Source organism: Monopterus albus, unplaced genomic scaffold (assembly GCF_001952655.1).
Source record: "Monopterus albus unplaced genomic scaffold, M_albus_1.0 scaffold34.1, whole genome shotgun sequence".
Taxonomy (NCBI): Eukaryota; Metazoa; Chordata; class Actinopteri; order Synbranchiformes; family Synbranchidae; genus Monopterus; species Monopterus albus.
The window spans coordinates 5051669-5078249 of NW_018127914.1; the positions used below are offsets into that span (position 1 = coordinate 5051669).

Consider the following 26581-nt stretch of genomic DNA (forward strand, 5'->3'; position numbering starts at 1 on the left):
GTTGTGTTTGTAAGGTAGTGACTGAGCAAGGAGGAGAGGGAGGAAGTGAGCACTGTACGCCCTGAAGTGTCAGAGGAAGGGGGAGGTTGTACTCAGCTCCCCAGTGGATTCCAGCACGTCGATGGTGAAAGACTGAAAGCCTCCAAACAGTGTGAGCCATGAGCAGGGTCAGAGAGGTCAGGTCAATGTTTTAAAGACGTACACGCAGGACAATACTGCGCACGCACATATTGAGAGCGGGGTCAGTGGGTTGTCAGCTGATCTTGGCTCCGTGCTGGAGTGGATGGGCAGCCATCCGGGGTGAGAACCTGATGCAGGGTGACTGCAGTTCATAGTCTTGGAGCATTGTGAAAGGCCCTAGAAGGAATAAAAATATAAAACTCAAAATTCAAGTTATGAATGTCTTAGATTTTTTTTCTCTTGCTCGCTTTAGACTGTTGGTTATAAAATGTCACGCCATGCTAACCCAAACACAAAAAAGGGGGAGTTGGGGTGTGTATAACCAAAGTAAAAATGCAAATCACAAAATGGAAAGTTCGTGCACCCAAGTCAGAGATATTTTCATTTTATTTAGTTCCAATTATCCCATGTATATAAACTAAATGTGGAACTGCTGTGAACAGATCCTAAGCGTCAGCTACCAAACCCGATCAAATTCAAATTGTTTACTCTATTTTGTCCATTTCTGTTCGCTCCTGGCCCAAAGCTGGGTTTTCCGGCTGCTTATGAGTGTTACCATTACAGTGTACAGTACAGATCTATTTTTGCTTGGAAAAACTATATATTAGCTCTAAATGGGTCTTTGCATTATTGCAGAGAAGAAATAAATAACTGCAGGCCATATTGTCTCTACTGGTTTTCTTTCATACCTTCAAATTTTGGCTCTTTGCTCTTAAAAAGTCTTATATTTAGCTTGGTGAATCCTACAGATGTCTGAAGAAAGCTTAGTGAGGGGAAACTCGTGCTCCATTCTCCTCCACAGGATCAAGTGGTCACATTAAGCCCCCATCGGGCGATTGTGTCAAGCCGGCTCTCCTCTCAGCTGGCTGTAGAAATAGCTTTTTCCCAAATGGAAAGCTGCTCACCTTTGCAAGAGTGCAGTGTTTCTGCAGGCATGGACAAAGATAAATGCACTGAAAAAGACTTGATGAGAGGGTGAATAGGAACGAGAGTGGGGACATGGATGGCAGACGGTTAAAACTGTGAAAGAGGCAGCGAATGATGTCAGGTTAAGAGCGATGGGGACAAATATATGGAGGGCTAATGGGGAGGCTGTGAAAATATGTGGAGGAGGAGGAGAAGGGGCGCCTGCCATTGGCAAAGCTTCAGCCTCTTGCGTAACATCTCTTCCCTTAGCCACTGTTGTCATGAGGAGAGATGTCGGGAGGAGGGGGGTCTCTGAGCTCCTGATGTCTCTCAGATGAGAGAGACTCTGAGGAATTCTGAGCTGTGACGGTCCCCGACTTCCCGCTGGAAGACAATCTGTGATTGGTTGTATTTTTAAACCTCTCATTCAGGATGATACCAGGCAATGCACTAAGCAGAGGCTGCTGGCCGCTGCCGAAATGAAGAGGCTGCTGCCACGTAAAAACTGCCAGTGAGTCAGAAGTTGTTTGCGGGAACCTTCAGGGTGTTGATGTGTGACTCAGCCTCAGGTTCAGGTGTGCCCTGTAAAATTAAATCCAGGCACTGTTTGTAACCACAATGTTTTCCCCCCAGTACATGGCATTACTAACAGTGAGCTGGTAAACAAGATAAGACTGAGAGAACAAGAAAAAAAAAGGAATGTGCATTAGGAAAATGGAAATTAAGTACTTATATATGTGTATATACACTGTTTAAATGGAAGTTTTAAAATCTATACAAAAGTGTACTTACAAGGTATTGCACTGAGGGGGGTGGTTCTGTTACAGTCAAGGGTTAAGTCTTCATCAGTGTAATGGCCCGAGGAAAGAAACGGTTGTCTGGTTGTTTTGGTGTAGAAGGGAGGAGTTCAAACAGTTGATGTGCAGGATGTTGCGACCACACCACAGGACCTCCTGTCTGTGGGCCGACTTCTCGCTGTCTTACATGAGACCGATGACCGTTGTGTCACCTGCAGGCTTCAGGAGTTTAACAGAGGGATCCCCCAAGGTGCAGTCATTGGTGTAGAGAGGGGTGAGCACACATCCCTGGGGGGGGGGGGCGCCTGTGCCGATAGTCCGGGTGCTGGATGTGTTTTTCCCCAGCCTCACCTGCTGCTTCCTGTTTGTCAGAAGACTGGTGATCCAGTGACAGGTGTGGGCAGGCACAGTGAGCTGGGTCAGTTTGGAGTGGAGGATGTCCGGGAGGATGGTGTTGATGTTGTGGGGGGAGCAGCTGCTGGGTCTGAGGTGAGGTTTGTGGGGGCGAAGTTCTGCTTCTCAAGCCTAAAGTAAAACACATTCAGGTCGTCTGCCAGCTGATGGCCTTCCACAGCAGGGGGAGATGGTTTCCTGTAGCTAGTGATGTTTTTCAGGCTTCTCCACACAGACGAGGGGTTGTTGGCTTTTCAGAGTAGCTCCTCTTTGCTACTTTGATCTCCCCTGTCAGTGTGTCCCTGGCCTGCCTGCACAGGATCCTGTCCTCACATCTGTAGGCCTCCTCTTGCCTGTTTAATTGACTTAAATGATTAATCAATTAGCAAAATTGCTTAAATTAGGTGAATTCTTTATACATTTTCTTTGCCAACTGACTTTTCAACTTATTGACCTGTTTCAGCTTGAACTGATTTCATTCTTTGGATTTGTCCCAAACAGACTTTCCCACTTGTGTAAGTTATTTGTAAAAGGGTTTCAACTGAATTTCCAGGTGATATAAATGTCCTAACATGGATCACGGCTGAAGATTTGATCCATATCTTCCACCCGTATAAATACCGGTGGCTTGCAGCTGCACTCGGCCTCATCTTCCCTGTGGAGGTGGAACTGCGTTTGCGTCCAGGTTGACCCTGTACGTCACACATCTTTCTCTCTGACTTATCTTCCCATTAGTGCCGCCATCAGCTGCCGCCCTACGCAAAAGGGATCATTGCACAGACCAGATAGATGAGTATTTATAGCCTCTGTGTGGGTGTTGGAGGTTGTGTACTGCAAGTAGGTTAGCAGCTAATGTGATGTCGATGTGTATGGATGGAGGAGTTAGGGAGCTGTGCTGTTTTTAGAGCCTCCATCCGGCTTTGTTTTGCTTTTTGAGAGAGAGAGAGTGAGAGAGAGAGAGAGAGAGAGAGAGAGAGAGAGAGAGAGAGAGAACTGCTCAGCTCGGGGAAGTCAGTGCTCAGGCAGGCTGGCAGGGCTTTCCCTCATTTAGAGTAGGAGTAGGGATTTAAAAAAAAAAAAAAAACAGGATGAGGAGGGGAAGAGGTGGGGGGGAGAAGGAACACGAAGGCAGGGAGGGGAAAGAAGCGTGGTTGCTCCACTGACAGTGAAGAAACCAGGGAGAAGTGAAAGCACAGACACAGCTGTGTGTTGAGGACAGACGGCAGACAGACGCTCAGCTTTCTGCTCTGCAACAGCATTTCACTTTCCTCTATTTTTATTTTGTGGGAGACCGAGAGGGGCACAGGAGTATGAGCAGTCACTGGGAAAGCATCTGTGCTGATCGGGAACATCAGGTGTTCCCCCGTAAGCGTGTCTGAATCCGGGAGGGAAAACCAGCAGCCAGCGACTCTTTCAGAGTGTCGAATTTCTCTGGTTCGCTTCTCGCTCCTAACAGGTATTGTGCAGCACTGCGAGTCGTCTTTGTGCCGATCAGTTTGTGCAGGCTTCTGTTTCATTGTGGGCTCAGTTTATTGTCTTTCTCTTCCGTTACATCATATCACTTCTCTTCATTTTGCTGAAGTTTGTAATTGTTCCCGTTTTGTATTTTTTGTTGTTAAACCGATGCTTGATGCAGCTGTGTTGAGAAAAATTCATCTTAGTTGACCAGATTTGAGCACTACAGTTAATATTTAGTGTCTTTTTCAAGTAATCTGCCAACAGTTTTTTTGAATACTGTCAGAAAATAGTAAAAAAAAGAAATTTTTTAATCCTTATCACAATTTCCTGGAGCCGAAGGTGATGTCATCTTATTGCTTTTTTTTTGTCAGGCCAAAGCTTCAAAAGATTCAAGGCACGTTTAATTGTTATGGCACCTTTCAACAAGTGCTGCACATAAATGAGACAGAAAAAAGTGTTTAAGATAATGTATAAAAGAAAATGACAATGTCTCATAGATACTTAAGTTTATTCGGTTTGCTATAAAGTAGATAAACCAGAAATAGTCCAGATCTTCACATTTGAGAAGCTGCAGCCATGAATCATTCTGCAGTTTTGCTTGAAGCATGACTGAAATGATTTTTTTTTTTTTTTTGAGCGACATCAGTTAATGACGTTATGGTTTAAGCTCAACATATTTAACATTGTGAGTTCAAGAAAAAAACAAGTGAATGTCATGAAGTGCACAAGTTTCTGGAACGTTTTTCATAAGTAATGGTTTAAGCTCAACATATTTAACATTGTGAGTTCAAGAAAAAAACAAGTGAATGTCATGAAGTGCACAAGTTTCTGGAATGTTTTTCATAATTAAAACATTTTACTTCACACCATCTGCTGTCCTTCCTGTCTGCGTCTTCCCTGAGTAAAAGCTGTGCTGGTCAAGGGGCTGACAAGAGTTGGCAGCCACAACACAAATTGGCTGCGGCTTGTTTTTCTTCCGATGTCCAACATGAGCTGCAGGACAGAATAAGCCTGTCTTCTGCAGCAGGGGATGAGCTGGAGGTGTTACACAACAGTTTAGTCCAGAGATAGAGCAGAGCTGAACTTCTTCCACACACACCATGAGATCATCGGGCTCACTTAGCTCCCCTGCCTCTCCCCCACTCAGCAGCTTCATGTAAGAATAGATGCAGCGATCACAGAAGAGGAACACTGAGGTCAGCTCTGAGCGTGGCAGCTTTCACTCCACTGCCTTTTGCTTTCTGCTGTAATTTCATTACACTCTCTTAAATGCATCACCATATTGGTTCTCCTGGAAACATCCACCTCAGCTGTGGCACCTATTTAAATAAGAGTAGTGGATGGAAACATGCATTTATTTGTATGTTCATTTGCCGAATTTAAGCTACATCCACATTACAGGCGAGCATTAGAGCATTAATTGTGACCTTTTTGTCAGTTCCAATCTTGTTGGCGTGTCCAGCCCCGGTGTGAACATCTCTGAGCTCCTAAACTGCCAGGCATTCACAGAGTTTACTGAATTTGTGTGCAGAATGTGCAGTTTCCTCACTGACTGCTCGGTTATGACATGGTCCTTCCAGTTTGGCTTGATCAGAAGTTTCTTCAAAAATGTCCAACAATATGAAACATCTCCACTGACGCAGTGTTGCTCTCCTCCATGTTTATTATTTCATAAGAGTCAGGCATGGTGTTGGTTGCCGCTTCCTGGTGCTGTTTTTAAACTGTTAGCGAGACGGAGTAGTGGCCAGCGCAGGCTGGAGGTAGAAAGAGATGGGGAGGGACGACATGGGAAAATGGGGGGTGACAAGGTGGGGAAACTGAGTATTCAGAAAATGACAGGAGGGGGAGGAGGAAGTTGGAACGACAGCACGGGAACACCGTGTCTCTCGCGCTCGGTGCCGTTATGCAACGTTACCTCCTGCCTACTGTGGATGGCACTGAGAAACTGCAGTGAACGGCTAACACCACCACAGAAGAAGAAACAGCGGCCGTGTCCCTCACAACCATATAAGAGGCCAAAGGATGCCTTTACCTCCCTGTTAACTCCCAGAATTCTCTGCTACAGAGATGATAGACTTGTAGGTCAAAGTGTTGAATCCCATGTTACCACCAAGAATCGGGCACATGCAGTCACGGCAGGGCGGTTTACCTCGGATAATGTCATTGATTAGTTGATCAACAGAAGACTGATCTGCAACTGTTGTAGTATGTGATTCATTAAGTCATTTCCAAGCAAATATGACAAACCGCATTTACATTTTTGGACCGCGAGTGACCACCATACAGTCGTGTTTCTGTAAAAACAAACAGTCCTGTAACTGAACTTAAGTGAAGTGTTCATGTAAATACAGACCATTTAGGTTGTCAACAGGTTAAATCCCTCACTAGCTTAACTTCTGACTCGGGTGCTAACGCTTCACTGGTCGGGGCCGTCTGTTGTCGCCACTGTCGAGGCATATCCCTCTGTGTTTACATGCAGGCCCAGCCATGTATATGTGAGAGTGTGTATGTGCTAAATGAGCTATAAAAGCAGATGGTTGTCTGGCAGCATCCACAGAGAGAAACTGGAGAGAGGCTCAGAGCAGCTGCAGGAAAGACCTGTGGGAGTCTACAGAGCCGGCCACCAGTCTCCCCGGGTGATCCGGCGGCACGCTAACAACACACTGTGCGGCAGAAACCGAGCTGCTCTGTGTGTGGAAAAAAAATGTAATTACATTGGAGTTCATCACTGAAGAGTTTTAACACGGTTCAGCCTGTGAAAGCTTCATTCTTGATGCTTTTTATAGATGTAGTTTTGGGGCCGTCTTCGCACCAAATGGTTCGAGTTGTGATGTTTTAGCGCTGCACTTCCCAGAGACCTCCTGTCTGCCCAAAAGAGCTGTGGTGTCTCTGCTTTTTCCACGACTGTCGCTTATGTCCACTGAGTTTTTCTTCTGCTGCATGAAGCGGGAAGCACATCACTTCTCATGCAGTAGAAGATCTTTGCGATCTGTGATTAGTCTGGTGACCTGTCCGGGGTTGACCCCGCCTCTGACGAGTGTCAGTCATCTGGGTCAGTTCTACAACTAACGAATATTTTCATTATGTACTTTGCCTGTTACAACAACAAATCCTCACGTTTGAAACTATTTGAGATTTGGACTTAAGAAACAAACCCCTAAATGGTTACAGATCCCAGTGATCAATCAACTGCTTCAGCCTGAAGTAATAATTGTCTTCATTCTAACAGCCGAGACCAGGAAACAAAGGCCTTTGTTTAATTTAAATCATAATGGGTTTCATGCCGTTTAAATGTCTCATGTTTCTGAGTACAACACTTCACGTACACTTACAGCGATCACAACAGCCCTCATTAACATCTCAGCGGTGACAGGCGGCGGGTGGAGGAGAGCGAAGGCAGACACACGAGCCTTGTTTTGCGATCACACAGCATGGAGGGGGAGAGAATAGGCTGGAGGGCGCCAAGAATCAGGAGCTGAGCCTGAGCCGGATATGACTGCTGCTTGTAAATGACCTTACACACCTTTAGGTCCTTCGTTTCTGTACAGGCTCGCTGCCTGTTGGCCTCAGCTCCAAATCTAATTAAGAGTCGTGTCTCTTCCTAAAAGGCTCGGCTGCTGTAACAGTCGTCCTCCAGTAACGAGGTACAAGACACGAGCAGCATCTGTCAACCAGATGAACCTTACTGGCCAGAACTGTGCTCGCCCTTGTAAATCCGTGGTCATTTACAGGCTTCTCTAGAAATGTTCTGTTCGATCCACTGTCAGACTTTAGTAGTGCTTGAATACATTTCCACATCCTTTAAGTAAAGATAATAATACTTTAATTTAAAAATGTGCTATTAAAACCAGGGTTAACATCACTTTGGCTGTCTGAGGTGGAGAGGGTTAAAAGCAGCCAAAGGACTCGGATTTGATCCAGATGTGGCGTTCTTCCTTCTGGTTGTGTTAGCATCCGAAGCTAACATGTTTGTTTTGTTAACATTAGTCATCTAGCGTGTTCATGATTTTACCTTTGTACTGAATTAATATGATTATAAATGGAATGAATTCCAGCTTTGTGTAGCATCAGTGTGTTGTTACATTAGCAGTAACCAGAGTGTTGTACTGGACTGACAAATGTATTCATTAGCTAAACCTAGCCTCGGTCTGGAGGGTGTATTTTGTACAGTTTGTCCCAAGCAGGCATCAGTAGTTTATGTTGATAAAGGTTGAAAAGGACCAGCTTGTTTCAGATGGACAGTGACGTATCTGGATGTTTTTATGACTGTGTACATGGTAGTCTTCTGTTATAAGAAGGTTACACTGGGAACCTACTCAGTCAAGTCTCAACTCTGTGACTGAGCTGTGTTATTCACCGTCCTGGATCGGCTACAGTTTGGTGTTCAAGGTATGAAGGGGTCAGCATGGGCGTCTGGCTGTGTGCAGAGAGCGTAGGAAACTTCTGACAACAGAGACATGCAGGTCATGCTGAATGACTGGGAGGATGTGTGTGATTTTGTTTGTGGACATCTTTAACCTGATGGACAGAGAGGCCGGGGGACTAGAGGCTACAAGCTGAGGCTCTGTTGCATTATCAGCAGCTCAGCTGTCATTAACACTGGTGTCTCACAGGGACGAGGCTTCACTGCCCTCCTACTTTCCTGCACACTGGCACAGAGCAGTGTTGGCAGAGTGGTCCCTCTTTAGCTCATTTTTAAGAGCAGTACAGATTCAGCACTAAGCCGTCCCAGTGAGTCGGTGCTTATTTTTGCTTTCACCCAGCCATCAGCAGCGTAATGCTAATTACAGAGCGCAGTGTTGATCCTGGAGTTTTTGCCTGTGAAGTATTTATCTTCTGAACCCTGGCAATGAAACCTCAAAAGTGCCTGGTCACCGTGTTTGTTGTCCCTGGCCTAGGCAAATATTTATCTGATTTTCTGAACCTTTATTGCGGCTGAACTGTAAAACCCTCAGAATTCCCCATAATGACCAATTCAAAAATAAAGCAGAGGGAGCTTCCTCTTTTGTCCAGTGCAGTGAGGCCAAGTGTACAGGCGAGCGTCACTCAGAGATGCTTTTACCATTTAAACCCCAGTTGGTCATGTTTATGTAACACAGCAGGCGAGGTGCTTTGCTCTGAGCAGGCGAACCCCCTCCTTTAAATATCGACCCCGGTCCTTTTTAAAAGCTCACAGTGTGTCCGACCACAGTGACCTGCAGCTTTATCTCAGCCTGTCAGTGTCAACATCGCCCTGTCAGCCACTCACTGTTTACTCACTGCGACTCTTTCAAGAACTTCAGCTGAGAGGTAGATTTAATATTGACTTTAAATCTCTCTCAGCGTCCTGCAGTTTTCACGGCCACTTCCAGACTCATGGTTTTGCGCCCACATGCAGCCTGGAACATCTTTTTTTTTTTATAAGTTAAAATGAAAAACAGTATTGCTGCTCTGTGTTCCATGGACTCCCTCAGCTAAGAAAAAGAACAGCAGCGACTTGCTGTGTTTAATACACAAGGGAACCTGTGTAGGACACTGTGATTCATTACATTAAATCAATTCCAATTGGACTATTATCTAAAGAAGAATATCTGCTTCATCAGAGGTGCAAAGAATACAGGGAAAAGGTTATTGGTACTTATTGATACTTCTCGTGGATGTTTGAGTTTCACAGTGCAGAATTATGTATGTGCTGTGTGAAAGTTTAATTTAAAGCCAGTCACGGTCTGATATTCAGCCCACTAAGGCTGCCGCTAATTATTTTTCATCAATCAGTCAATCTACAGATTAGTTTCTCAATTAACCGCATAATTGTTTTGGTGACTATAATTTTCCAAAGTCCAAGAAGAAATGTTATCTGAACACCAGGCCCAAAAATACCAAATTAATTATCAAAAAGGACAAAGAAAATCTTCACCTTTTGAGTGGCCAGTATTTTTAAGTGTGGAGCGACTCTTTCAGGAGAGACTGTCGTGTCAGACCCACTGAAAACAAACTACACAGCTGCTAATGTGCAGCCTCATTATTGAGAATGAGCTGAAAAAGAAGCTGTAGAATCAGTTTCAGGTTTAAACAAATGCCGTCATCTGGTAAACACCTTGGAGTCTTACTCAACCAGCAGTTGGCAGCGCATGTTAAATTCCTGCCCCTGCGACACAGAGGGAGGGAGACCAGGAGAAGGATCCCCTGGAGGGTGCCAGAGCCAGTTTATGTGACGTCACCCGGCCTGCTCTGTTTGGCCAGACCCTCCTCCCCCTCCCTTTCTCTCTTCCTGGGCCTTACAGGAATTCCCCTCCTCGTCACATTATTGTGAGGAAACCACTGGCTACGCCCCGCAGCGCTGCAGAGCCACAGCTGATAGGGTGGAAGCACAGGCTTGTGACTGCTTGTGTTGACACAGGAGTGTGTTTGAACTTGTTTGTTCTTGAGTTGCCTTTTGTTCCTGAACAAAAGGAATCTCTGAGTGTTAGTTCCAAGTAAAAACACCAGCATGGTCACGGATAGGAAGTGAACATTTTGTCCTACAAACTCTTGTGAAACACCAACAGATGCACAGAGAGATGCTGCAGTGTTGTGAAGTGACAGTTCTCCCAGTGCTGGAAGGGACATGGAGGTCAGAGATGTGTGTACGAAGTAGCCTGCTCTGGCTTTTTGTGCCTGGGCTGTGAGATTTGAGTGCAACTAAAGCCACTGTCTGCAGCAGCATCTCCGCTGTCATCAATAACACACACAGGAAGTAGATGGTGTGCCATCACTCTGTGGCACCATCATAAATAACCAAGTGGTGGGACAGCTTTGGTGCTTTTAAAAGTGTTTTTTTTTTTTTTTTTTTTTTTTTGCTGTTGTTACAGTTGATTCAACAGTCAATCGCGCCACTTTCAGTTTTCATCTGACTGCGCGATCGCCCGGTGGCTCGGTAGGAAACCTCTCAGTTCTGAGTTTACTTGGCAGTGAAGTTATATCTGTTGAGCACTTCATTGTTATGGTTAACATTAGAGCTGCATCTAACAGTTAAGTCGGTGGTCATAGAATTTAAATTATTTTTATATCCCTGTTAACTGTAATGTTTGTTTTATATCTTTAATTAGTTTGGTGGATGTGTCTCAGGAGATAGAGCAGGTTGGATGTGATCGCGGGGTTGTCCCAGTAATAAACAACAGTAAACAAGTTTTGACACTGTCAAAAAAATAAGGGAATAAAAACAAAACACTTAAATAGGGACTACTTATCTATATTGGTCACAATTTAAAGTTCCAGAAGAGCTGCTAATATTCAGCCATAGACAGGCCCCCCCACCCCCCACCATTATTTCTTGGCTGACGCACAGAGGCGACTGCGTGATTGCGAAATGTGTTTTCACACTAAAACAAATGAGATGTGGTTCCTGTCCCACGGGGCTCATCGACACGCCAGCCATCAGCCTCTGAGCTCAGTAAAGTATACTGCAGTCAGGATAGTGCAGATGTTTAGTTCCTTTTCTTTTCCTCCACAACGACAGAAGCCGAGGGCTCCCTCCTGCTTGTTTGTCTGAAAGGGGCTCAAACACTGACAAAAATCTAAAGTTCAGATGTCTCTTTGTAGAACAGTGGCTGTGCGTTAGAGCTTAAATGACTGGAAGAAAACTGGCAACAACATTAATTCATATATGAACAGCTGGTAGTTTCTCGTCATCTTCTCATTTTGCTGTGCCAGTCAGCCGTTTGCTCAGTACTTCCCCCTGCAGTTGGGGGGGGATACCCACGTCAATGGTGACACTGTCTATGCATGGTTGTACACTCTGTTTGAAGCCATTTAGCAAACTGCAGAGCGAGGAGAAAAGGACAACCGACAGTGGAAATGATCACTGGCTGTGGATTCTGTTCTTGTGATTTATTTTACTACATCCTGACTGAAGCTTTACAGGCTTCACACCTTCCAGGATTTGTGGCTGTGACAGAGAGAAATGCTTGCTTCCTCTTTCTTGGCTCTGCTTGTCTGTATTGTGTTGTGGAAGTCTGGCTCTTCCTCGTCTGTTTTGGTTCAGGCACATTTTGTTGGAGAAGGTTAAATGTGTGCATGGTCTGAAAAAGATGGAAGGGGTATTATTTACATTCACACCGTTCACGTCTGCCTGCACCATTACCCACTACACCTTAACACACACTTTTCTACCCACCCAGTAGATTTCTCATTATATCAATTTTTCACAAGGGTGCCCACGCAGTCCTGGTAATCAGCGGCCTTCAGTCTGCTGATTCTTCCACCTCCAGTTTCCTGTGGGGGCAGCAGTACTGCACAGATACCGGGCCCCTCTGTCTTTGTCTGTGTGTGTGTAGGAGACAGGGATCAATATTTTATTTCATTTATTTTATCTGCATCACAAATTACAGGGAGGATGGTGTAATAACTTTGCCTCTAATTATTGTTGTAATTATAGAAAACGGACCAGTAACTCAGACAGGTAAATCCTCATAGCTGCACCGTTAATCTCTTGTTTTTGTGTGCAAAGATCTGCATTGCTCCCTCTTTATAGCCATACATTATTAAAAGGTGCCTAGTTAATGCTGTAATCTTTTAACTCGCTGGCTCTGTCATCCCCATTCATTGTGCTGGTTCATCTCCCCCGGTCTTTTCCCAGTGGAGGGCCGGTAGCTCGAGTGATGCCTCCCGGGGATGTTTAGCAGTCAGCAGCTGACCTCAGGGCTGCAGAGTGCAGGGCTTGCTTTGTTGTCTGCCGAGCATTTTTAAAACCTCCAGCTCCCTGTGTCTGCAGCTGAGGCTTTGTACCATCTTAACATGTCTGCACCAGTTTCTGCAACTTCATCAGGACAGCAGCTTGCTTATTTATTTAAATAGTCTATAAAATATTGAAAAACATCTGCAAGTAGAAAAAAACGGGTTTCCAGAATCCAAGCAACAGAGAAAACTGGAACCAGATGTTTAGGCTTTTTCCTTTTATAAACGACAGTTATCAAAATTGTCGACCCACTGTTTCTACTGATTGATTTAAGCACTAGGATGAACACACCTAAAGTGACATCTAAGCGTATTAAGGCTTGACACCTGTGTAGACCTTCACCCTCTCCCTCTCTCTCCTTTGTCGATTAGATTTGATAGCCACCCCGGCTCTCGGCCCACCGAGGTAGGGTAGTCATTTTACGCTCGGCTCTGATCAGCCTGATGATGATAGACTGCAGCGTAATGGGACACACTCAGTACGGCGGAGGATTCCTCTGCTTTGCGTCAGTGTGCTTCCTGTGGCACTGGCCCTCTTTGTGAGTCTTTCGGTCTCCGCTCTGCTTTCAGACCGGCTCATCTCTCTCGAGGCTGCCGGATGTCTCACTGCACAGGCGTGTCTGTGAAGATAACAATGTGTCAGATGCTGACAGTAACCCTTATGGCCACTTATTGCGTGGGTCAGCTGCTGAGGACTGCAGAAACTCGCCATCTTCTTTGCAGCCCACAGTAAGAAAGCAGAGATAAAATCATCCCTTTAAAGGTGACGGGGAATTCTGCAAAGCTCGTGATTCTGCTGCTGTTGTTACAGCCTTTTATTCTCATATTAAACCTGAATGCACTTCACTGAGTCATTTGGATTCTCTGTCACAGGAGAAATATCGCTGCTGCTACATCTGTTAAACAAATCTGTAATTACATGAAAGAATAAATTGGGTGTTTATCAGTGTGAACAACGGCTCAGGACTTGGCTACAAACCGCATTCTTTCCTATCTGTTTGACCTCCTCTGGTAAGAGATGGTGTTTAAAAAAAAATGCCTGTCACAATTTCCCAGAGCCTTGATGTTTTATCTTCAGCTGCTTGTTTGTTTTGAGGAACGGTTTGACACCCGAGACCATTGAATTAACTATTAAATAAGACAAATTTCAGCAGAGTCCTCACACTTTAGAGAATGGAACAAATCTGGCAAATTGTGTCAAAACTGTTTCAGGAAAACTTTCAGCGGACTGATTTTAACCGACTAAACATTTCAGCTCTAAAGTGGTTTTCAGTTTGGCAACTTGAAAATGTATTTTTATTACTGCCAAAGATTGTTAGGTTTAAAAAAAATGCTTTCACAAGTTCCCAGAGCATTGTCTTCAGATTGCTTGTTTTATCTGAACTCCACAATAGTCAACTTACTGTTATATAAGACAAACTAAAGCAGATCGTCAGGTTTTCGTGGCTCAAACCAGCAGATTTTTATCATTCTTGCTTAAAAAATGACTTGATGGTTTTCAGATTCATTTAGTTTGTGTAAGTTTCCATCTGCATCGACTGTTTTTGTTGGGTTGGAAAATATCCTTGTTATTAAGTTCTCTAAGAATGGATCAGCCATGTGAGGGTGTGTTCGATGATGGTGTGTGTTTGCACACAGCCGGGTGGGTACAGCAGGCTGGTGGAGATGCTCAAGTTACATAATCTCCATCTCCCTCCCGCACAGTGACAGGGAAGAAGGGGGCAGCTGCCAGCTCCTATCTCATCATCTACCGTGGCATCCTCCTCTCTCGTCCCAGTCTTCTCGTCATCCTCGATTTCTCGTTGTCCTCTCGTCTCCTTTCCTACTTTCTCCTCTCCTCCCCATAGTTTGCTAGACTGTACAGTCCACATCCAGCTGGCAGTGCACTCGTCCCCAGACCCGCTGTCATTCAGACATCAAAATCAATCCACCTCGTCAAGTCTTGCTTTCTCTCTTTGTTGTGTCTGTTATATCAAAACAGAGCAGGAGCTTACTCCACACTAACAGGGACACTTAGAATAAGATTTGTCCTCACACGTTAACTATGATGCGGTGAAGTGACGCTGGTCACTCGCTGCAGCTCGTGCATCATCTGCCTACACGCCGTGGTCCACTGGCATTGTTCAGGCTTGTTGCCGGTACACTGGCACAGCGTCATGCACGCTGATGACACCTCAGCCCTCACAGATGCTGTTTTTGTAAAACAACCAGTCCTGTGTTTACACTTTGATGGTCGCAGGAAAAGCTGAAGCCAGGCCATCTGAAGCACACGAGTGCTGTGCATATGGCTGCCATGAAAGGCTGCCACTAGGAGGCTGATGGCCACAATTTGGCATGGTGAGGCCCAGCAGGGCAGGCTGTTGAGTGAAATATGAATGTGTTACAAAGTGGCAGTGAGAGGAGGAGGGTGTGCCGAGCCTGGTGGGTATTTGTCGGCCAGCAGGCAGAGAGGGCTCTCGGGGGGAATCCAGTGCCAGGGGGCGCAGTTGTGTTGCTTCGCAGTAGTGCTGTACTGTTATTCATTATACAGGCAGGGGTCTAGTTCCACACGGAAGTCTGGTTTATTAGATCTATTTCCAGAGGCGGGTTGGCGCTGTAGCTCGTTAGCATGTGTTTGGATCTGCAGCTATTACTGCCACATCTTCACTGATGTCTGTCAGACACCTTAATGAAGCTCGGAAGGGCTTTCCCTCCCATTGAGTAACCCGCTGGCCATAGCTGGTGTTTGTGAACTCGCATCAGGTGGGTACTGGAATTCAAAAGCACACACATTTTCTGTCCGGTGACATCGCGTTGGCCCTCAGGGCACAAGTAATCACATTTCACACTCATCGTAGACGGCGCAGAGAGAGCAGAGGGCTGGAAGATGCAGGGAGGGGGTTGCATTAAACATGTGTGGTTGTCATGACAGCAACCAGGGAGGAGAATGACTCCACTTGCCTAACTGACATGCACCCACCCACTCTGGCCTCTCCCAGCCTGTTCCTGGCATATCATTAGATATCATGTTGCAAAGATCAGAGACCACAAGTTGACCACCTTGAGACTTAGGGCGAGCCTCCATCTGCATTACACTGCCGTCCTGTTGGTTTGTCTGCTCAAAGAACCATGTCTGAAGTACTGCTGTCATACAGGGGTGTATTAGGCGGGCTATGGGGGGTCAGGTGATAAACAAGGAAAGCAGATTAAAGAAGTAGTGTTTTTAACTATGCTGTTAAACGGTTTTCAGATGTAGATCAATCTGTTAAGATACGAGTCAGTACGTTAGCAGAGAGTGTCGAGTGATGCTTCACTAAATTATTACTTTTTACTTAGATGAGAAGCACGGAGTCCTTTTCAGAGCCTCGGTTATGTTTTTGTCTCCTTTATTGGTTGGAGCTGTAACTCTGGCAGAATTACAGTGCAGCCTGTCTGCAGGTTTTGCCGTATAGCGTTCCTAAGTAGGAGTTTAAACATTGAGAATTTTTCTGTTTTAAGACCACACTTGTAAACAGTTTAGTTATGACTTGATCCGTTTTCTCACCCTACTCTCTCGTTTTGTGGTCGTGTTCCACAGTGTGCTCTGGTTTTCATCACTGGCAACATTTGTTCCTCTTAGTGTTTTCCCGTGGTTACAGGACAGATTACACAGTCTTCAGATGGTACGATAAATGTCTCAAAGCCCTGTAGTGAAAGGCAGCCATCACCCCGACCACCTCGGCCATAATGAGGGAATGATGAACGGCCCTGTAAACATTCCCTGGTGTGGGTGGAATATTTTGGTCCTTTTTGAGGGTAACACCACCTTCTCCCTTTCCTCTCGTTTGGGCTGGTGTTTCCTGTTCTTTTCCGTGTTTTGGAGCTTGACTTCGTGGGCATCATGCATGAGGGGTCCTGCTTGTGGTTTGTTTAGTCTCCTACCATACGCAGCCACTAATAAGATAAGGGCAGTAATCACTTATGCCTTGGTATGCCAGTGTGGTCTAAAACAAGACACGGATCAAGCTGTGCAAACAAAGACCCATATGCTAGCAAAAATCTACCTCCAGAGATTTTAACCACTAAAGCAAGCATTTATTGTCTCAGCTTGGTTTGCAGTAGCAGCCATTTACTGCACTGAGCAGGCCATGAGGCTGAGCCATGACTGTGAGGGAAGCGTCGGGATCCAACCTGTTTGCAGAAAAGTGTGTCAGTGTTGTTGCCAGGAAAACGTTGTCTACCTGATTCCTTTATCGTATGGCGACGATGTTGCCACGGTCATTTATATAGACACAGACCAGAGACAAAAACATGCATCTCTCTGCCCTTTCTGTCAAACACATGCACACAAACCCTCTACCCTCGCCTCATGTGCTTTGGTTGCTGTGTTTCTGCTGGCAGGGTGCCTTTGTTTTTCCTCCATGGCAGCACAGGGGTGGGGGTGCATTATGTAATCTGTGGTGTGTGCCTGGTATATAGGGAGAGATGGAGAAGGGTGTGACTATAGTAACAGAGGGTTGATGACATAATCTTCTGACCTCTTCTGTGGCCACCCCCCACTCTGAGTATTCCCGGCATCGCACTGTGATTTTTAGGAACCACAGAAGAACATCCTCTTTCACCCTCCATTAACATTTGTGCAGTGTAAGACAACATTTTTACCACTGGTCCTGGAGGACTTGTCTCTCAGTCTAATGTCATGTGCAGGGCACAGAAGCCACAGCAGGTTTATTTCTCCCTCTAGTCTCCATAGTCATGGAGCCAGAAACATACTGCAGTAGTGCTCGGCTTCTCCAGTAATTTTCCTCTGTGCTTAGTGAGCATACTGCATGTGCACTTGTGCTTACATGTGCAGAAGGCACATTATTTATCTTTTTACTGATTTAAATAAGCAAATTGGTTTAACTCATTTCACACAGAATACTCGTGCGGTACGTTTCTGTTTCCTGATGATTGTAGTTCACAGTAAATAAAATTGTTGGTTATGTTTTTCTGGAGCAATATCTTTCAGCACTTTGTCTCAAATTTTCCTGGAGTTACCAGACTACATGGTTTTCTTCAGAAAATGTTCACGAAATCATTTGGCGATGGCAGATCTGTAAAACTAAAGTTGCCAAACTGTTCTGTTGTGATGTTGCACCGGGTTTCTTCAAAGTATTAAGAAAAACAAACTAAAATTTAAACTGATTTTCACCCAGATTTTTATAAACCTGCTGTTTTAAAGTTTAAATTAATACATTCACAATTACATCTCCAGGGGTCATTCAACATAATGAGCCCTGTGGATGTACTGTAATTACACAATCACAGTGTTTCCTCCATTCACCAGCATGTGGTAGTGACCCTGCAGGAAAACAGAGGGTTTACCTCCTATTCTTTTCTGCTGCTGTTTCACTGTGTATAACCCATTCACACCACATCCAGCCAGTGTATATAATTAATATTGAGTACAGTAACAGTCAGCACTATCTCACCTCCCACACATCCATATGGTTCATGGAGAGACGGGCTCTTCACCTGCTCTCCTCTGGGAGGCCCGAGTCCTCCCTGAGGAGAGCAAACAGCATTTGAATATACAGGTTGATCAGTGGGATGGTGCTCACTGTGATAACAGGAACGAAGTATTGACTCATTTGCAAACTCAGCCCGTACATTATACTGTTCTGTATTTTGGTATGTTCGTATGGTTGTGTTATTGTGTATGCACACAAGCTTGATTGCAGCAGTTTCTGTGATGGAACAGTGCGCTCTCTCAGCTATGGAAGAATATCTGTTTGTCATTTGAAAGAGCTTTGTTCTGCTACAGCCGAGTGGGAAACATCTCCAGTATCATCAGTTTATTTCTGTGTTGCCTTCACTGTGGAGTGAGAGTGTATGTGCGTCTGCACGGTGCTGTTCTCTCTGCTGAAAATGGCTTCTGTTCTTGTGTTACAGATAAAATTGAAGAGGCACAGAAGGAGCTTAAAGACCCCAAAGGCTCACAGAAAGGTAAGAGATGGTTTGTTTTCTTAATCACCTGATTTTTCACAAAAAGCACTGGTCTGAAATTTGAAGTGTTTTTTGTTAGTGGTGCAAAAAAACATTCTACAGTATAGTGTTTTTGTCAGTGCAGTACTGGTTTATCTAAGTTTCATGATCTATTTATTTCTTATGGCCTTTAAGGGGCGCTATATTTCATGTACTCGAAGTTAATAATAATATTTGGCGACGAGTTACTACATTAGCAGATCCAGCGGCTGTGCAGCATCTGGGTTTTGCAACAGTCATCATACTTAATGTTTCTGCTTCAGTAAGACTATTTGCAACATAAAAGGTTTATATGGCTGCTACATTCCGGAGAGAATATTTTATAATAGCAGGGTTTTAGACTAGCAGTTGCACAAAGTTTGTTTTTTAGTTTGGCCTGAAAATACCAGCAGTGACGTCATAATAATTTTAAAGTCACACTTTAAGACAATTTGGCTAGAAACATTAATGAGGCAGTTAAATGTACTGCAACTGCAACTCTTTCTCCACCTTTTGTATGGCTGTAAATACCCTCCTGTACATTGTAGTAGCAGTACCATTATTAAACATGCCAACATGATTTTCTTTTGTTATGTGGCCTGTCATGTACTACATTCAGTGAGCCCAGGGAGGTTTCATGATGTTTGTTTAAGCAGGTCCTGAGAATTAACCGGCTGAACCCACCTCATCACAGCAGCCCTCTCCTTTTTTTAAAACGCCCATGTTATTTGCAGGACATACAAGCCTTGATTGAATCATCCGCTCTAAATGAGCCTGGTGGAGATCCTAAATAGAGTACAAATACGAACATCTCCATCTCCTTCCCAAGAACAGCAGCTGCTTAATGTGCCTGGCTGCCAGTCAAAGGCTAATCTCGTATTTTTAAAAGAAGTCTATTCTGGCAAGCCTGCTTTCCACTGGATCACAGAGCAGTGGTCTTTATTTGATCTCAAAAATCACTTGTTCATACAGTCATGGAAAAATAATGGCATTCAACATCAGTGAGAGGGGAGGAAAATAAAGGCTCAGGCAGAATGTGTTGATTGGCTAAAGACTATTTTTAATCCAAAGATGGTTTAAGTTTCTCAGAAGTTACAGCTGAAGTTAGACGCTGACACATGTTGTTTGTTAATGACGTGGTTTTTATTATTTTGGTGAAGTAATGGAATCTCTTTTGCAGCCTCGTCCTAGCAGTGAACAGGAAGAAGTAATCCTCCTTCCATGTCTTTCAGCAGCAGCTGATACAAATGTTTTTGTGAAGCAATTTTTAGAACAGGTTATGTTAGAAAAATCACAGGGTTTATTTAGAGAGTGTGTTTTATTTGCTGTGAACTGCTTTAAAGGCTCATTGGCTGCGCGTTTGTGTGGGGAATGGCTTAACTTTATTTATTCCTCAAATCTAATTATGCCAGAGGCCTTGAAAGAACCATGACCTCATCTTGGGAAATACCTACACGAGCCAGGAAACAGTGACAGAGCACTGCTAATCTTACGCAACATGTCCTCAAAAACACATGGCTGAGTCACTATTGCAGGGCCAGCACGACACTGCCGTGCCGATGCACTTTTAAAATAGGCCTGCATCGTTGTAGGAATGCAGTGTTGAAAGCGTATACATCCAGTTTCTCTTTACTCTGATCTGGTTTGACATTTTCCGATCAGCCAAGCCTCCACAGGTCGCATGTATCTGAAAAACAAGAGAGGGAAAATTATTCTTTACTTGTGTAATGATGCATGGGCCTCTGGTGTTAGTCACAGCAAATAAACAGAGTGAGAGGTGTCTAAATTATTGAATATATCCACATCCAGCTTACTGTTCAATGATACTGATAAAACCAACACAAAGTAAAGCCTTTAAATTCTTGTTGTTGTTCTTCAGAAAGTAGAAGTGGAAGGTCCCTTTACAGCACTTAGTCATTTAGTACAGGATTTTGTTGTACAGCAGCCATAAATATTATATATCAGTTATGTAATCGTGTGGCACTATAATTAAACTGCTATACATGCTCCTCAGCAGAGAACTGCAGTTTTTTCAATGTGTGTAAGTTTCAAGATTATTAGTGGTGATTCAACCTAGCAGTGTAAATTCCTGATGGTCACCAAAGTTTGTGCAATTCATATCACATAAATTAATATTACATACAGTCCATTTTTTGCGATAATGGGGATTAAAATGTAGCATAATTAGGAGGTACTAAATATATATTAAAAATACATGTATGCCTTTATGGTTCAATAATAGAATAAAGGCGTGTGTTCATTTTGTTCTCTGTGGTTCTAAAGGAAATGTGATGAATATGTATGGTAATTTCACTTGATAATTGATCAGTGAATGCTAATCAATGGATGCTAAATGTAGGTGATTTAAGCTCACTCTGTCCATATGGTAGGGCTTGGAAAAAGGTGATGTTATTGTACCACCTCAGCTTTTGTCTCTTTCTCCACAGGGATATCTGACAGCAGTCGAAGAAATGCAGATAACATAAAAGGCCTGAAGAGGAAAAAGGTTGTTTCAGAAAATCAGCTAAAGAAAATTCCTAAATCTCCAGTGAAAAAGCCGCTCCAGTTGAAAACATCCGAAACTGTCCCCCACGGAGCATCACCCAAGGAGACTGCACCATCTTGCTCGTCCTCTTCCAGCAGTCCTTCCCACAATCGTCCAACATCACCCAGTGGGACAAGAGACCCACAATATGCCCAACCAGCTGCAGCATCCCCTAATAAGGGGTCCTCTTCTGCTGATGCTGAAAGGCTGAAGCACGAAGAAACATCTTCTAGGCCGCCATCACTTGAGCCCATCGATGGTGAGGAGGGCTCTTTGATAACTGCTAAAGTGTCTCAGCCCAGCGACAGCAAGAGCCAAGACCCCGGCACTGAGGGAGATCCTTACCACAGCAGTGCTCCACTTGACGTCCTACTTAAGGCCATGGAGCCTGACTTTAGTACACTGGCTGAGACAAAAAACTCTTTGCAGGTCACAGCCCTTGGAAAACCAGCTTCCACCCTCCATGTTCAGTCCAGTGATGAATTACCAACAGTGCCACCTGTCAATGTTGGTCTCCAGACCCAGCATTCCCAGATGCAAACTTATTACATTGACAAACAAGGCAACTTTATTGGCATTGCTGCACCACTACAGGGAAATGTGCAGACATCAACACAGGGTACCCCTATGCAGCCCTCCCCACTTGCTACACCATGTTTTATGCCTGTTGCTTCAAATCCAGGAAAGCCTAGCTTGCATATGAGCTTGAATACTGGACCATCCACTATAACTCATGCACCTGCTCCCTCAGGCTCCAATGCTTTGCCACAAAGCCAACCACCAGTTGTGCACACATGCCAGTCCCTCTCCGCAAGTGTTCCCAGCACCATTCAGGTCCCAGTTACACCTGGCAGCAACCAAGTTCAGATGACCACTGTAATGAACTTTGGTGCTGAACAGATTTCCAAGGACCAAAAGCCCAAGAAGCCAGGAAAGTATGTTTGCGAATACTGCAATCGGGCATGTGCAAAACCCAGTGTCCTCCTCAAACACATCAGGTCTCACACAGGAGAAAGACCATACCCCTGTGTTACTTGTGGCTTCTCATTCAAAACCAAGAGCAACTTGTACAAGCACAAAAAATCACATGCTCATGCCATAAAACTGGGTCTCATTGGACGTTCTGAATCTGGAGGTGGCTCGCTGTCTCAAGAATCTGACAAAGCTCTCGGGACACATTCAGAGGCAGAGGAAAGTGGAGACAGTGATGAGGAAGGCAGCACTGCAGACTTGGACCCTGACTCATCACAGAGCAGTGTGGCAGCTTTGTCTGAAAGTAGTTTACAGAGTGCAGCTGTAACCCAAGGAAGCCATGGGGAAGTGGACTCATCAGCTGTGTTTGACTCAGTCAAGCCAGCACCTTGCCAGAGGAGCCACGATCCCAAAGTAACAGCTGCACTTCCAAAAGTTGTTGTATACCCAGTGAATGTCTCCCCTCTGAGGGCAGACAGTCCGAGAGTTACAGGTGCAGCACCCGAGCAAGCTGCTGCACAGCGGCAACGGGACTTCCAGACTGCCAATCTGAGATCAAACATCACAGTCCTGTCATCTCTGAAAGAGGTGGATGGTACAAATCCCTCACTAGATACTGTGAGTGAAGATGAAGACCAACAGTGCAAGTCTCCACTGTTAGGTGGACATGCTCAGCTTCAGAGGCAGCAAGCAACAGACTTTTCTCAACAGCAGCAGGTTAAGTGTCTACTCAGTCCCCGTAGTTTGGGAAGTACCGATTCTGGCTACTTCTCACGGTCTGAGAGTGCTGACCAGGCCATGAGTCCACCCAGTCCTTTTGTAAAGATAATGCCACCAGTAGACATTGACAGTGCCAAGAATCCTCTTCCCAATGTCCCTCCTATGGTTGCCACAGTAATGCATGTAGCAGCTGAGCAAAAGCCACAGGCCACAGAAGGACAAATGCGTCCACCATTAGAGGCCAAAGCACTCTCTCTGGAGGAACGGATTTCCAAGTTGATATCTGATAATGAAGCGGTAGTTGACAACAAGCAGCTGGACAGTGTAAAGCCAAGGAGGACATCACTCTCGAGGAGAGGAAGCATAGACTCCCCTAAATCATACATATTTAAAGACTCTTTTCAGTTTGATCTTAAACCAATGGGAAGGAGGTCAAGTTCTAGCTCAGACATCCCCAAGTCCCCCTTCACTCCCACAGATAAATCAAAGCCAGTATTTCTTCTCTCTGTACCTTCTCAATACCCACCAATGGACTGTTTGCCAATTACAAGGAGTAACTCTATGCCCACTACACCAGGGCATTCTGCTCTTCCCCTTAATGTTGCCCCCATCCCCCACCCTCTGCGAATTTGTCACTCATTTGATGATAAAATTAGTTTGTTGAATGATGATGTATTTTCGTCTGCCCCATCAACCCCAAATCCGGCAATACATTCTCGTACCTTAGTCAGACAAGCAGCAGTGGATCACTTTTCCACAAGTGAGGGGCATGGCCTCCCTACTGTTCGCTCCATGGATGAGGGCTATCATGGTCCAAGCTGTTCCACAGAGCTGATGCAAAGAAGCAGATCTTTTGAGCAGAGCCAGGACAGAAACAGGAAGCCTCTGCAGAATAAAGGTACAATGTATGAGTGTGAAACCTGTCGTAATCGGTACAGAAAGTTAGAGAACTTTGAAACACACAAAAAATTCTATTGCTCTGAGCTTCATGGTCCAAAAAACAAACCAATTGCTGTAAAGGAAAGTGATCAAGATGTTTTTTATGTTAATGTACAGCAGACTGTAGTTCCTAGACCATCTTGTGGCTCAGGAATACTTGATCAGCAGACATCAATTAGGAAGAGAAGGAAAATGAAGAGTGTTGGAGATGAGGATGATCAATCCCCAACTGATACCATTCCACCTTGTTCGGTTAGTTTTGAGCTACCAACAGCTCTGGCAAGTCGGACTTTTTCTCAGCATGCTGTAATAGTAGACATACAGCCAAAAAACAACCAGTCAAAGCTACCTCAGATTCAACTCATAGCAAGAGGTATGAATACTTCAGATTCCAGACTGTCACCAATACGAGAGACCCAGATCAGCACCTCTACTAAAGGAGACATACAAAGGCAAGGCAGTGGTACTTCAGTCATTAGACACACCAATTCTCTCAGCAGGCCCAATTCATTTGAGACAGAAACTATTGACAGGGCCTCTCCTGTTGACAGCATAGAGAAAGATCCCCTGAATAAGGCCAAAACAGATCTAACAGCAAGTGTTTCAGCTGACAGCTACCATGAAAAAATGTCCAAACCCAAGAGTGCTGACTATGGAAATCAAAGGAAGGAACAATGTAGTGGTGGCACAGTACTGGCAATTGGGGAAAGTTCTACTCCTGTTCATCAGTCTCGTCTGGTTCGCCAAAACAACATCCAAGTTCCTGAAATTCTGGTCACCGAGGAGCCTGACAGGGAACATGAAACGCAGACTACTGAACCAGCAGATAAGCCCACAGATCAGTTCAACTGGCCTCAGAGAAGTGAGAGTTTGTCAAAGTTACCAGCAGAGAAACTTCCGCCTAAAAAGAAAAGAATTCGTCTTGCTCAAATGGACCACTCCTCAGGTGAGTCCAGTTTTGAGTCCAGCCTCTCACGGAGCCTCAGTAGAGACAGTAGCCTTTCTCGTTGTTCCAGCATCTCAGCCTCTTTTGACAGAGATGAGCCATCTAGGTCAGACAGTCCTTCCAGAGGGGAATGTGTCAGCAAAATTACAGAGCCTCAAGGTTTGCCAACAGCCTTCAACACCCTCGGTGTGCCTGGAATGATGAGACGTGCTGCATCTGAACAGATCACTTGTACTCAACCTTCTGTGGAGATTTCATGTGATTACCGGAGCAAGTCCTTTGACTGTGGCAATGTATCCCCAAGCAGATCCCTATCACCTGTTGGCCAGCCAAAAAGTGGACAGGTTGCCCAAGTGCCACTAATTGAAAGAAGGCGGGGGCCATTAGTTCGCCAAATGTCTTTAAAGATAGGCCCAGAGAGTCAGCAGCCTGTTCGGAAAGCTGTAGATAAACCTCCCATAACAAATGTTAGCTCTGTAACTCAGAATAGGTGCCAGCAGATTCACATTGCCAATGGAGGGACTATGACTCAGCCTTTTGTTCCGCATAGTGGAGAAACACCCTTGCAAAAGAATGAGCAAATGGTGCAGAGCATTCATTTGGGTAGCACAACTCAGCAGCCTCAGGTCCATGGCCTTCCACACCCTTGGCATCAAATATCAAGGGTTCAAATATGCCAAAAAATACAACCACTGAACCAGATCTTAGTTTGTCGTGAAAATGACTCGGTGGAAAAATGTTTTGTGCCCAAATACCAACTGCAGTGTCCCGCTCTGAGACCAAGCCAAACATTTTCATTCTCCAACACACAGGGAAGTCAGATAGCCTTGCCAGTTTTAACAATACCTATTGCCAGTCCGCTTTTGAGCATTTCAAAATCATCAGATATAATCCAAAATGTATATGTTGCTCAAACGAATCAACAAACTTCTGAAATTAAGACACAGACTGTCATTTTGTCAGGGGAACAACAAAAGGAACAACTTGATCAGACCCAAGCAGGTGCTATTCCATTGCCACAGATCCTGATAACGCATGAGCAGCTCCACCCTCCTCTCTCTGTGCCCAGTAAAAATAGTCTCTCATCCACTCACAGTGTAGACAGTGATACTCATGCTGTACCAGCTGCAAAGAAGGATAAATATACAGGGGAACATGCAACTTCTCTTGGGTCTTCACACTGCACACAGAAACCGGCATCGGTAACTCTATGCCCACAGCAGGAACCCACTGCCTCAAGTAAACGAATGCTGTCACCTGCCAACAGCCTGGACATCTACATGGAAAAGCACCAGAAACGAGCCAAGGATGAGCATGGTGTGGCCTGTTTAACTGACAGCAGATCAGTCAATTACCTTAATTCCAAGATGTCAGAGGTGACCCGACAGCGGAAGCTAACACTTGTCAGGCAAGTTTGCACAACTGAACCTGTGGACAGTCCCATTGAAACAGAGGCTCCACCTCTGCCCCAGGTTAAAGCAGATGGGGAGAAGGACTCGGAGGCTACTGATGACATAAAACCCATGTCACCTGACAGTGCAGGGCTGGAAAAAGACACAATCACTGTTATTCATGAAGAGACAGGTCCTGCACTCAGTACCACACCTGGTAATCAGAGTACCTCAATGCCAGCTAGCAATACTCTGAGGCCCCAAGAGAAAGCCGAGGAACTGAGGTGGACTCCTGCTAAATCTCCTATTAGGCCTTCCAGCTTCCATGGCGGACAGATGAAACTGACCACATCTGTGTCTGTCGTTAACACAAAAGACAGTCACCGTCTGTCTTTCCCCAGCCTGAAGACTGCCACCACTTTCACATGGTGTTTCTTGATGAAGAGGAAACCTCTTCATGTTCCACAGACTGGCCTGAAGACTTCAGCATATGCTGCCTGGCCAGTTGTCAGCCCCAACAACCCTAACCCACTTGGGTTGCCCACTAAGGTGGTCATGTCTCTGTTCGACTCCAAACAGAGCTCCAAGAAAATACACTACACCTCAGCCATAAGAACCAGCGGAAAATCTGATATCTTGTCTTACTCGGGCAAGCTGAAAGATGTCATGCCAAGGG

General features: G+C 45.0%; 1 protein-coding gene across 2 annotated transcripts in view; it reads left to right on the top strand.

Annotated features, from left to right (window-relative positions):
* hivep1 (HIVEP zinc finger 1) overlaps positions 1-26581 on the top strand; it is a 45185-nt gene that overhangs the window by 14339 nt on the left and 4265 nt on the right. For both annotated transcript variants that reach the window (XM_020597290.1, XM_020597291.1), the window contains exons 2-3: positions 18321-18374; positions 20840-26580. In XM_020597290.1, coding sequence (XP_020452946.1) covers positions 18321-18374; positions 20840-26580 — 5795 coding nt within the window. The remainder of the gene's footprint in view (positions 1-18320; positions 18375-20839; position 26581) is intronic.